Here is an 11,747-nt window from a genome sequence, read left to right as displayed (position 1 = left end):
ATATATACTAGTGCATCGACGTAAATATAAAGCCCGTAAAAGTTAAAATTTCTATATTTAGCCAAAGTAGAAAAAGAAAGACTGTGTTAGCCCAAAAATATATTTAGCCCAGAAAGAAAGTAAAAAATTTCTCTATTTAGCTCAAAACAATTAAGATTTTAGCCCAAAAATATAATTGTTACGAAGTTAATTGATATTATTATTTTGTACTTTATTAATAATTTTTTAGCCCGAGTAATATCAAAATTTTGGCACTGCCACTGCCACTGTATGTCGCCGCCGCCCACTGGGCCAAGGGAATCTCCGCCCCTAGAGTGTACATTTTTTGCTCACACTGAAAGAAATGGTTAATTGAGATTTAATTATTGAGTGGTTAAAAGAAATTTTCGAAATCATGAAAAAACTTCAGCAACACGGCAAAAGTTGATTTATGAAAAATGTTTTTTTAAAAAAATTTAATTATTTAGAAAAAAGAGTTATTTTTAATTTATAAAAAGTATTAAATTTTTTATTTTGATAATATAGTATGAATTTTATAAATTAAATAATAACTAAATGAAAATTTTTGTTTAATTAATTTATTATTACCAGTGCCTTAATACACGACTACGCCTTCCAATTCAGCATTTGTTTCCTTTCGATCGACAATTTTTGGAGATGGAGGACGAGAAATTAGCGGCATACTACGATGAACTGACTCGTAAAGGAGGCGGCGCCGCCCGATTCAAGCAAGGACTCGGCTTTACCTCTTCCGCAAACGACGGCGTTCCGTCCAGGGGCTCCGCGCTACCTACTAGCGCCTCATCCTTTCTCAGTGGCTTCGTCAAAGCTTCGAGCCCTTCTAAATCATCTGAACTCGAAAAACAAGCTCAGATTCAATCCATCCAGAACAAGCTCAGCATAAAGCCTACAGAAAAAATCCAAAACCGAGAATTAAGCCGCCGGAGCCCTGTTCGAGACAGAAGTAGAGATAGGCATTCACGACGGCGAAGTAAGAGCCGCAGCGGTAGCAGGGATAGACATCCAAGGCACCGAAGTAATAGCCGTAGCCCAAGCCGGGACAAACACTCAAGGCGCCGAAGTAGGAGTCGGAGTCGAAGCCGGGATAAGCACTCGAGGCGCAGAAGTAAGAGTCGCAGCCGAGATAGCTATTCAAGGCGTAGGAGCACGAGCCGTGGTAGGGTGTCGAGACAAAGGAGTGGAGAAAGGAGCAAGAGGAGTGGATCACATGAAAAGGGTAAAAAGCAGATAGAGGTGCGGAATGGTGGCAGAAAAGAAGGTGGAATTGATTTTGCTAGATTGATTGAAGGTTACGATCGCATGGTGAGTATTGCTGCAGAGAATTTATTGCCATGTTGGTTTCATTTTCATCACATATGTTTTCTGCAAGTATTTTTTTTAGATTGTGTTTCATGTGACGTGATGTATGTGTACTTTTATTTTATATAAAGGGAATTCTGTCTGTGGATTGTGTGTCATACAACTATACAAGAATGTGATAAGTGTTATATTCTACACCAGTTACTAGATAAAGAAACATGCATCAGATGTTGATGAAGTTGAAGCGATCTAGGTAAGTAGCTGTAGATGGTTGCTTTTAAAGGTATAAATCACTTGGACTCTCAAAAGCAAATTGTGGTGATCACTAATGTATTAAACTAACATTTAAGTTTGATTTCTGATACATCAAAGTCTAATTATGCTTCGTGTAATGAAGAATGGTTGAGGCTGTGAACTAGATCTTTTGTTACCTGTAGTGAAGAAAGTTCACATTAAGGTTTCCTTTGTAGATAGGATGCCTCATACTAATGTGGGAATAGTTGTTCAGTTTCAGTCTTTCGTTTGATACCACTTTCTGGTGACTGGATGGATGGATGGATGAATGAGATTCTTAGGACCCTGATCAAGGTGCATGTCACTTTTGATTGCAGGTTTGCTCGAGTGTGAATTATGCTCTATACTTTGCTGAATTCCAAGATCCAGGATATTTGACTAGATGCAGTTGAAACTTCATTTAAGTGTGGACAGTGCCCTCAAAGAAGCTGCATCTAGTCGTCGTTATTCGGTTTATTGGTTGTGTACAGAATTAGGAAAAATAATTTGAACCTGTAGCAGTCGTTAGCATAAGATTAAAACCTTTGTCATTCTTATTTAGACTAGACAAATTTTACATGGTCGATGCATGCAGTGTTGTGACTCTTTTTCTGTCATTTTTTCCTTAAGTCAATGTAGATCTCACTAAGCAAAGAAGAAATTTGCAGAATATGTATCACAGACATTTAGATACATTTTCAGAATTTACCTTTGGATGAAAGCACAGCATGTGTTGCAATTAAATTGCTTAAATTTCCTCTATCTTAATTGTCCAGCTATGTTGTAGCCTGGTAACGGTTCTATTTTCTTTTGAATAGACTCCAGCCGAAAGAGTCAAAGCCAAGATGAAACTTCAACTATTAAAAACTGGTAATGATGTCCTCCTTCCTCAACTCAGCGTTTTGATGTGCAAATCCATGTCCATTTGTTGCATCATTGCTTCAAAAAATTTACTTATGTTGTTAGTGATAGTTGCCTGTCAATTATGCCAGCATTTATCTTTGCTAGATTTTATTTCAACCACTCTAAATTTGGTATGGATTTCTCCATGTTTCTTCTGAAACCACCTTATTAATGTATCTTATTTGGATTTCATGGTGTTTTTTGGGAATATGCCATTTGTTTGGCGATAATGCTCCGTAGAGGTGAAATGATTGAAGAATCTGATGTTAAAGACATTGATGCAATAAAATCAATATAACCCCCTGATAAATCTACAGGCTTTCCTGAAGTTGTGATTTGTGCAATTTTCCTACATAGAGGAAAAAAAGTTCAACTTTTGCCTTTGTGTGCTTTTAAATTACTGTTCTATCCATTGGGGATGACTGCAGACAACTGTCCAATCTCATACATATCATGTTTTGAGTCAACTTAACAAATGTTCAATTGATTTTAACTTCCATAAACTTCTCAGCTTTGGACACTGATTCATAGATTTCCACGCTGTGGTTTATTAGGCACATTTTGCTTTTGGTTGCGCCACAGTCAATATTGGTTTGACTTTATTTTCTTGGAACTACTCTCTCTGTGTTGATTAATTTTGTGAAATTGTGGAGTTCTGAATAATAGTGAATATGCGATATTGGTTTTATGTTTTATTTCGTTATCTGGTTTCTGATAATAAGATAGTACTGCTTGTAGCTGAAAATGATGAAACAGTGGGAAAGGGATCAGGATGGGAACGATTTGACTTCAATATGGATGCCCCTCTAGATGACGAGGAAGTTGAAGGTTAAGACTTAGTGACTTACTTTTATTTGATTTTCAGTGGTTTTCTCCACTGGAGAGCCATGTCTCTGTTTTTTATTATTAATTTTGAAATAGTTTTTTTAACGAGTACATCATTCTTACACAAAGGTTAATACCGTCTTCAGATTTATTTCATCACTACTGTATTGTTCCTTATGTGCGAACTGTGAACATATTTTAAATTTTCAGAATAGCTCACTTGCTATTTAAAAAGAAAATATTAAACCAAGCACAATCTTAATGAACAACATATTACATCAACTGAAGAAATAATTTATTACCGAACACAATTTTCCAACTGTTGAGTCGAAATTAACTGAAGCCAGCAAACCACACCTTCACTCTTTATGGGATGATCTTTTTCTGTACTTGTAAATTGGATTTGATTAAATTTAGTTTAGATATTTCTCGTGTTATGTTGCAATGATTATGCTTTGTAATAGTTGATATCAGTAATCTTCCGGGAACAACTTTTCGTTCAACTCAACCATTTTCTCTGTTGTGCCACCTATTTGCAGCTGGAGAGGATGACGCTGTGTTAGTCAAGCACATAGGACAGAGCTTTCGTTTTTCCGCTGTTGAGGTAAACCACAACCTTGTTTATGCTTATTTGTGTATCTACATATTTTTCTTAAGAAAAAATCTCGCTGATTTGTTTTGTTTCATTAGAGGCGCAAAGAGGAAGAAATCAAGGCTGCTCATGATGAAGCTATGTTTGGGGCCTCTTCATTTTCACTACCAGCAGAATCGAACGAAGAAAGTGAAGATCGTCTACAAAAAGAAACTGTTGAAACTAATCCAGTGAGCAACCTTCTCAGTGACCAGGTGCAGGAAATAACACCATTTTGAATGAGATTGTTTTTATTTTGTAGTGCTGCGAGTTTATAAATTTTTGTTGCCGCAGGTTCTTGCTATGCAGCAAGGCTCTTGGCGTGATCGTGTCCGTAAAACATGAAGCGATACCTGGCTGAGAGATCCGTTTATACGAGTAATTTTCTTCTCTTATTTTGTTTTTTGTTTAAATATAAATTTTTACCCTCACAATATGATCTTATCAGCTCTGCCAACTTCTTGGGTCCATCATGATTTGTACTTGTGTAGTGACTTAGGATAATGTAATTAGAACAAATACTAATTTTTCCTCTTATCTAAGACCGGAAGGAAACAAATGCTTTATAAACAAGGATGGATTGGATTGGGGAGTCGAAAGAAAAAAAAATCTACTCTGTTTAATATTTTGGAAATTTTCATTTCGTCACCTCCTTCAGTGCATTTCACTCCCGCTTGACTTAAATATTACGTCCTCTCCTGAGTGTACGTGTGTGTGTATTATTATTATATGTAAACAATACATATGCAAACTCGTTCACGAATGAAGCAAGAAGCCAAACGTGGCAAGAAGCAAGCATAACCCTGTCTGTCAATGAGGATGGATGCAGTGAATGCCGTTCATGGAGCCAATCTCTCTATTTTCCATAATTTCTTTCCATCAATATCCTGTGGAGAGTAGCGCAACCTGTCAATGTTGTAATACAAGATTACATTAGTTGAAAGAGGCAATGAGCCAGCCGAACCATGTTGCTTGAAAATGGCTCACGATTGGTCCAGTCAAAATCTCAGCACGAGATTGAGGAAATTAGCTCAAATGGAAGGCAGACTGCTGAAATATTAAAGGATGAATGGAGCTATAAAATCTCGATGAGCCTGAATTGTTCACCACAAGCGATTTATGTAGCATTAGTATTTGCAATATCTACACACATCATCAACAGTTCGACAATATCTTACCTATCATGCAAGTTCGATGGCTGCCCTTGCCAAAACTCGAAAAGCTCCGGTTTGAGTCTGTATCCTCCCCAATATTTGGGTCTTGGAATCAGGTTTCTGGATACCATTTTCAGATGCTGAAGTTAGTTAAGACGTAACTAGTGAAATAAGGATGGTTTGCTTATAGATGATACCAAGTCAAATGTTTCTGTAGTATACAATCTGCTGAAATGGTGCATCTAGGAGTAGATGCATAATTAGCATTTAGCGGTAGAGAAAAAATAACAAACCCGTCAGAGAATTGAGCTTTGAGCTCTTCTTGTTGCTGGTGGAGAATCTCCCGTCCAGAGGTCACAGCGCTCTGAAGAAAAAACGAGAGAGAGAACTTGGTTAAATATTCAGAAAATGGAGAAATTAACAAGATATAAGAGAATAAATTCTGAGATAGAAATTGGAAGAAAGAGAACCTGTTTGCTAACTATTGCTCCGATCTGGCTCCCTCTGGGACGGCTTTGGAAGTATTGCTCAGATTCTTCATCTGCAACTTTTTCCACGGATCCTTCAACTATATCTAAATCAACAACACAGAATGAATCTTTGGAATCATTTAAAAGAGACATTATACTATAGAAGCATACATTCTTTATGAAACTATAAATTTTAAGGGAATCCTACTGATTTTGGAAGCACAAGCTAGCTAGTGTTATGGTTCCTCGTGATAGACCGAGTTATGGGTCTGTTGTGGGTAAGGTCGTTTAGATCAGTTGGGATTCCTTTTCCTGCCCTCCCTACCTATTTGTTGTAATATTCTTGAGGCTCGTTCCAAGGGAATCTTATTATCTCAAGAAATATATTCGAGGGAAATTCAAGCTGGTTTTTTTTTTTTTTTCATAAAGCTCCCAATTTAAATACAAGAAATGTTCTTATCCCTAGTAAGCAACAAAATTGAAAAGATTCCTACAATTATCCCGAAGGGGTAATCATTTATTTCTATGACAGAAATGCTGAGAATAAAATCTAAATCTGTTAGAATTATGGTGGCTAGAACCCCTTCTTTTCCTTGAACTTCCAATTGGTAAATCTTTTGTAGACAATCTGCTCCTTTATTGCTGGGCTGATTATGGGTTGGATTACATGTACCCCAAGTGATTGTCAAGCTCTGGTTCCGCCTGCAACTTAGTATTGGAGGTTCAGCATGTAGAAAGGATGTTTTAGGGATGCTGGAGACTATAGGTTAATCATCACTTTATACTAACCTCGAGCTTCATGTTTTACACTTCCATATTTTTAAATTGTGATAGGAAATCCAAGATATTCCCTTGGATAAAGAAAGTTGAGAAAAAGTACTGATGGATTTACTTCAACACCACCTGATATATAATGATAATATATGAGATACCTGACGGAACAAAGCACCCCAATAAAACACGAGTGCTCCACGAGGATTTTCTGATATCTCACGAGCCTTTGGACTTTCATAATTTGTATACCTGATCAGAAGATGAGGGGTAGAGATTTCACAAAAGGTAAGAAAGGCAACAAAGTTTACCAAAGGTATCATAAATGTGATAAAGCTGAACTCACCAGACAAAACCATTTTTGTCGAATCCCTTCAGCAACATCATTCTTACCGAGCTAAGGCAAACCAACAAGATTTATGTGACTGGTTATTGAAAAAGAAAAGTAAAAGCTAACGTGTAAAAGAAATATTTTTGCAAGAACCAAACAAAGTCACCGGACAACAAGATTCCTAGCAATCATCAATTTGTTGGCTAAGGTCAGATCATAATATCAAGTAGAGCACGTGCTAAGATTTGATTTGGCGAGGAGATTGTGGAAACCGACTTTTTCAGCTCCAACGGACTGCAAGATTTATTTCTACACTTGTATTATTTCCCAGCATACACTGATTGACAAAATTTGTGTGAGACGGTCTCACACATCGTATTTTGTGAGACGGATCTCTTACTTGGGTTATCCATGAAAAATTGTTACTTTTTATACTAAGAGTATTACTTTTTATTATGAATATTGGTAGGATTGACCCGTCTCACAAATAAAGATTCGTGAGACCATCTCACAAGAGACCTACTCCCAATAATTTGCCCACATGAGTTTGCAGATCTATTATGAAAAAACACAATAATCACCTCCTCCATCATCTTCACCTTAGTCTCAAAACTATTTGAAACTGCTGCATGGATCTTGGTCTCCTTCAAATTACAGCCTCAAATATTATCTTCAAATGATCTAAATATAACTTATTCTGCCCAGTTATTGTTTACTATCTTCTCCTTTTCTACAAGTCTACTTAATATTCAATTGTTGCCATCCAAAAATTTCTGTAATACACTTATTTTTAATTCGATCCATTCTCGTGAAATCATTTATCCACCTAAACACTTGGATTCTTGGCTACATTTCCTAGCAAAAGTTCAAAACATTTGCACTGTAAGCCAATACTGAACCACGGAACTACATTTCATTTCAACTCAATAATGAATAAAAATCTTCAATAATCCAGAGGCTAAAAAAAAGAAGAAGAAAAAAACAACAACAAAAAACAAGAAACACAAAAATGTAAAACTATAGAAACCGAAGTACATTTCTATCCAAATATTCCTACAAATTCATAGAAAATATTCATGTGTTTAGTTAGCAAGCATATCACTCGCGATCGATAGAATAAGCACCGCAAAAAACTTACGGTTTCCCTTCTTTTCCAGCAGTGGACAGTGCCATAGCATTTGGTTCCTTCATACCTGATGCAATCGCATCATCCAACCATTTTTGGAACTAGAGAAATAGAAAATGCTTCAGCTGATAAAGCAGAAAATTTGCATACTACAGTAGTAAGTCATCATCTCAAACTACAGGCAATTTAGCCGAGTCAACTCAGGTTGACATGAAGTAATACCTGAGTGAAGGGATCAACCTCAGCTCGGTCCTCAGAAAACTCTGGAGCGATATAATTCTCTCTAAGAGCTGATATGTCGACCTGTGGAGGCTTTCCAATTCGGATACACATAGAAGTCCCAGGATATGTTGGCAGTTGAAGCTTGAAATTTTCTGCAACGGATGGAGGAACAAATCTGCCACCTAGAAAGTGGTGTCGACCAGAAAATTTTTTGGCACACATCTTAGGAGCAGTCAGTGAAACCTGTACACAGTGGTAGCAGCATTTTCATGTACTCATCAATATCAATATGAAAAGTAAAGGGTGAGGTGAACACTAATTTTTTAACAGTAGATATATACCAGCATGTCTGGTTCGATGCCTTCGCCACTAAGATCACCTTCTTCAACATGCCATCCAGATGGAATATCCACAGATACTATGGCAGGTAATTTCTCTTTCTGATTGAGATTTCTTAATGCCACCAACCTTTGTATCAGATTATTAAAAGGAGGCCTTGGGCTACCTGGATGAATTGACTAATATTGTAGACATAAAATTGGATAAAACTAATGCTACTACAAAATAGCAGATGACAGAAATCAGATGAAAGCTGCTCGTATCTTGAACTCAATGGCATTAATGGAACTTGAAGTGTACACGAATAAAATAACATTTTTAAAGTATAGCAACAAATATATGAATCTGCAGCTCTTTTGATTTGATAATTTGATATAAACTAGAATCAGATTTCAAGGCAAACACCAATTCTGATGAAGTATATTTATGGATACGAACAAAAAGCAACCTAACAAATGCGTTCACATTTTCTAGAAGAGTTAAAGCAGGTCTTTGACATAATTCTCAGAGGTAGCCAGCCACTATGATGTTTATGCTTAATCTTATAAATGTCACTATCGCCATCTGTAATGCAGTAATAACTTGGCAGTGTTGGGTAAACCATTTTTCTTATGCATAACAAATGTTTTCTCCTTTATGATAGAATTTCCTGCAACTAATGCAATCGATTATGTTGCCTGACAGAAGCTTTATACTATGTCAGCCTAGAGTTTTGGTCTAAATTCACAACCACCGAATTAGATGATTGAGTGTTATTCCCACCAAATGGGAGGCAAATAAGGAACTTTCAAAGTACACATGTATTGGCTAGTGAAACCTTGCTTTCTTTTTTCATTTATCCAAGTAATTGATCCAGACCAAAAATACCAACCAAATAAAGGTATTAAAGAACTAAATCATACTCTTCCTTTCTTATAACACACATCGCTCCAACTTCCAAGCAAAATTGCTTAAACAAGACATAAAATGTAAGAAAAGCAGAGTGGCTAAGGATTTGGCTAAAAACATGTCACAGGAATGATCTGCTAAAGAACGCACACAAGTGTTTCCATGCATAAGTTTACAGAAATATTAAATCTAAAGAAAGTACAAGTACCATGAAATGAGGATCCAAATATTGCATCCACTACAATCTCATAGCTTTCCGACAAATCCAACGGCAGATCTTCCACTGACAGGAACGGAATGGATAATGACTCTAACTACAAAAACTCATGCATGTGAGTGAAGCTTATAATTCAAATATGAATCCTAGTAACTCGATATATATCTATTACCTGTGTTACCAGTCCATTATAAAGAGCCTTAGCGGTACGTATTGGATAACAGACTACTGGTTTGTATCCAAAATGAAGCATATGACGAGCTGCGATAAGACCCTCACCTCCGTTATTCCCCGGGCCACATATAGCAAGAACACGCTTAAATTCAGATGGTTTATAGACCTACAGAACAGTGACATTCTTTAAATCTCGATGTTCTAGGAAACTCAAAATTTGAGATAATTTCATGCAGAAACAGATAAGAATCTCTGACACGGTAAAATATATGTGTAAAAGTCTACAAGATATCAACTTCGCAAACGGATTTTAGCTCATTTGACTCTTCAATTGCTTTTTAAGCCTATACCGTCACAAAAAAACTAATTATAAACAAAATACAGCCAAAAAATTTACCTCAGCAATTGAAGTAGCCACACTCAGACCAGCCAATTCCTACATTCAAAACATTCCAAAATTCAGCCCCAACACCCAACAACAATACACACAAAACCACAGCTTATAACTTAAACTTAACAAAAAGAAAAATGACCATTAACTGATCAACTCTGAACCCAAATGGACCCATGAGAAGTTCATCGATTTCCATAGCTTCCCGCTGGCTTGCATACGATGGGTCCCGCACAACTTCGGCCGACGACATTGCTCTCACTCCAGTTATAACAAAACCAGAACAGGATTCACGGGAACCACTCCTCGAGCATGAACCCACTAATCCTTTAATCTACAATCACCAGACAAGATTGAAATCAGTGTAAATAGTCTAACTTGAAGAGTAAAACTCATCAAGCGCAGGTTGGTCTATTACATGGGAAAGAGGAGGCCCGAGGATTTGATCATTGCTACGAGCAGAAACATGAAGATTCAGTGCAGCAATAGGCATCGGAAGAGGAGAAAATTTGGTGAGAAGACATTGCATGGACTTGCCGTTTACTTTACGCAGCAACATTTTTTTTCTCTTGGAGAGGAACAAGGTGTGGACAGTGGAATGGATATTCATATATGTTGGCCATTCATTAGCAATCGCACGTACAACTTTTTTTTCTTTATTAAAATTTGACCATGGAAAAATAAAAGAAACTTGAGTTTGTGTTCAATCTTCTGTTAGAGAAAAAAAAAATGTTTTGTGATCCACACAAAAAAATTTCTCACTTAATGCGCTTACGTTTCTTTTAAAAATTATTACAAAATATTGAAAATATGTTATTAATATATGATATTTGAGTACCAACTGTTTTAGATGTGATACAAAAAATAAAATTTTTAGTATAAAATTAGAACAACTATATTAATATCAACAATTGCTACACTTGTTTTAGATCTGCTATAAAGATAAAATTTTGAGTATTGGAACAATTATATTAATATCAACAATTGATATACTTTTATTATTACTCAAATATCATATACTAATATAGATATGAAAGAGTTAATATTCAAATATAATATATTAGTACCAGTATTTTCAATGTTTTGTATCAATTTTCATTCGAGAAAAGACATGTGTCAATAATATCAATATTTTTATATATGTTTAGGTACTCAAAAATCATATGTTAGTATCAGCTCTGAAAAATATTTGGTAATAAAATATCATATATTATATTATTATTATTTTTTCAATATTTTGTATCAATTATCCCCAAAAAAAGATATTTGGCAGCCTAGAGAATACATAAACATTATTTACTGGATCAAAGATTGCAAACACGATTTTTGGGATGGAGATTGATTTTAAAGCCAATTTCCTATTCTCTTGAAATTATTGACAATCATTCAAACGAGTGCTCTGAGCACTCATTGCCCGCTTTTGTAATCGTAGTTTTGTTTGTTTTTTTTGTTTTTTTGTTTTCCTTTTTTTTTCATTGCTTGTAATTAAGTTGCAATGATAATTTGTAAGTTAAATAAAATAGATGTATTATGGTAATTATAGAAACTGACAAGGAAAATAAAAAATAATAATAATAATAATAATACCGCAAACCAACGTTGTCAAATTTCTTTGACGTAATTTTTTTTCCTACGCTGTTCATAAATTTTATTTTTTATTATACGAACTAATTGCTTTCATTTAATTATATTTTACTTATTTTTTGTTCAAC

The 11,747-nt window shown here is 35.6% G+C and overlaps 2 protein-coding genes across 3 annotated transcripts; one reads left to right on the top strand and one right to left on the bottom strand.

Annotated features, from left to right (window-relative positions):
• Positions 1 to 590: 590 nt before the first annotated feature.
• LOC142540860 (uncharacterized) lies at positions 591 to 4,489 on the top strand. The gene is made up of 6 exons (XM_075647287.1): positions 591 to 1,323; positions 2,412 to 2,463; positions 3,235 to 3,324; positions 3,861 to 3,925; positions 4,012 to 4,167; positions 4,247 to 4,489. The coding sequence occupies exons 1-6, from the start codon at positions 658 to 660 to the stop codon at positions 4,295 to 4,297; spliced, it is 1,080 nt and encodes a 359-aa protein (XP_075503402.1). The 5' UTR covers positions 591 to 657; the 3' UTR covers positions 4,298 to 4,489.
• Positions 4,490 to 4,626: 137 nt separating this feature from the next.
• Positions 4,627 to 10,666, bottom strand: LOC142540859 (pyridoxine/pyridoxamine 5'-phosphate oxidase 1, chloroplastic-like). Of its 2 annotated transcripts, XM_075647286.1 has the most exons (14): positions 10,454 to 10,666; positions 10,178 to 10,369; positions 10,042 to 10,080; positions 9,643 to 9,810; positions 9,462 to 9,567; positions 8,368 to 8,531; positions 8,027 to 8,269; positions 7,817 to 7,905; positions 6,694 to 6,744; positions 6,504 to 6,599; positions 5,577 to 5,676; positions 5,400 to 5,470; positions 5,131 to 5,226; positions 4,627 to 4,858 (listed from the first exon to the last, which is right to left on the bottom strand). In XM_075647286.1, the coding sequence occupies exons 1-14, from the start codon at positions 10,643 to 10,645 to the stop codon at positions 4,792 to 4,794; spliced, it is 1,674 nt and encodes a 557-aa protein (XP_075503401.1). In that variant the 5' UTR covers positions 10,646 to 10,666; the 3' UTR covers positions 4,627 to 4,791. The 2 variants fall into 2 exon arrangements, 1 of the variants encoding a protein (XP_075503401.1); XR_012819169.1 differs by having other exon boundaries at positions 4,627 to 5,226; positions 5,577 to 5,674; positions 6,509 to 6,599; positions 10,454 to 10,665.
• Positions 10,667 to 11,747: the final 1,081 nt, after the last annotated feature.

The sequence above is a fragment of the Primulina tabacum genome, chromosome 3 (genome assembly GCF_025594145.1).
Source record: "Primulina tabacum isolate GXHZ01 chromosome 3, ASM2559414v2, whole genome shotgun sequence".
In the NCBI taxonomy this organism is placed as follows: domain Eukaryota; kingdom Viridiplantae; phylum Streptophyta; class Magnoliopsida; order Lamiales; family Gesneriaceae; genus Primulina; species Primulina tabacum.
Note: the sequence above shows the minus strand (reverse complement) of the source record. Positions and strands in the feature narration are given on the sequence as shown.

Bases quoted from the DNA above. Each gene is read 5' to 3' on its own strand.
- LOC142540860 (XM_075647287.1), top strand. From the start codon at position 658: ATGGAGGACGAGAAATTAGCGGCATACTACGATGAACTGACTCGTAAA. The intron at 3,926-4,011 runs GTAAACCACAAC...TTGTTTCATTAG, and splicing joins TTCGTTTTTCCGCTGTTGAG to AGGCGCAAAGAGGAAGAAAT. The intron at 4,168-4,246 runs GTGCAGGAAATA...TTGTTGCCGCAG, and splicing joins GCAACCTTCTCAGTGACCAG to GTTCTTGCTATGCAGCAAGG.
- LOC142540859 (XM_075647286.1), bottom strand. From the start codon at position 10,645: ATGAATATCCATTCCACTGTCCACACCTTGTTCCTCTCCAAGAGAAAA. The intron at 7,906-8,026 runs GTATTACTTCAT...CTATTTCTCTAG, and splicing joins AGGTTGATCCCTTCACTCAG to TTCCAAAAATGGTTGGATGA. The intron at 5,677-6,503 runs TCATATATTATC...TGATTTAGATAT, and splicing joins GCTTTGTTCCGTCAGGTATC to AGTTGAAGGATCCGTGGAAA.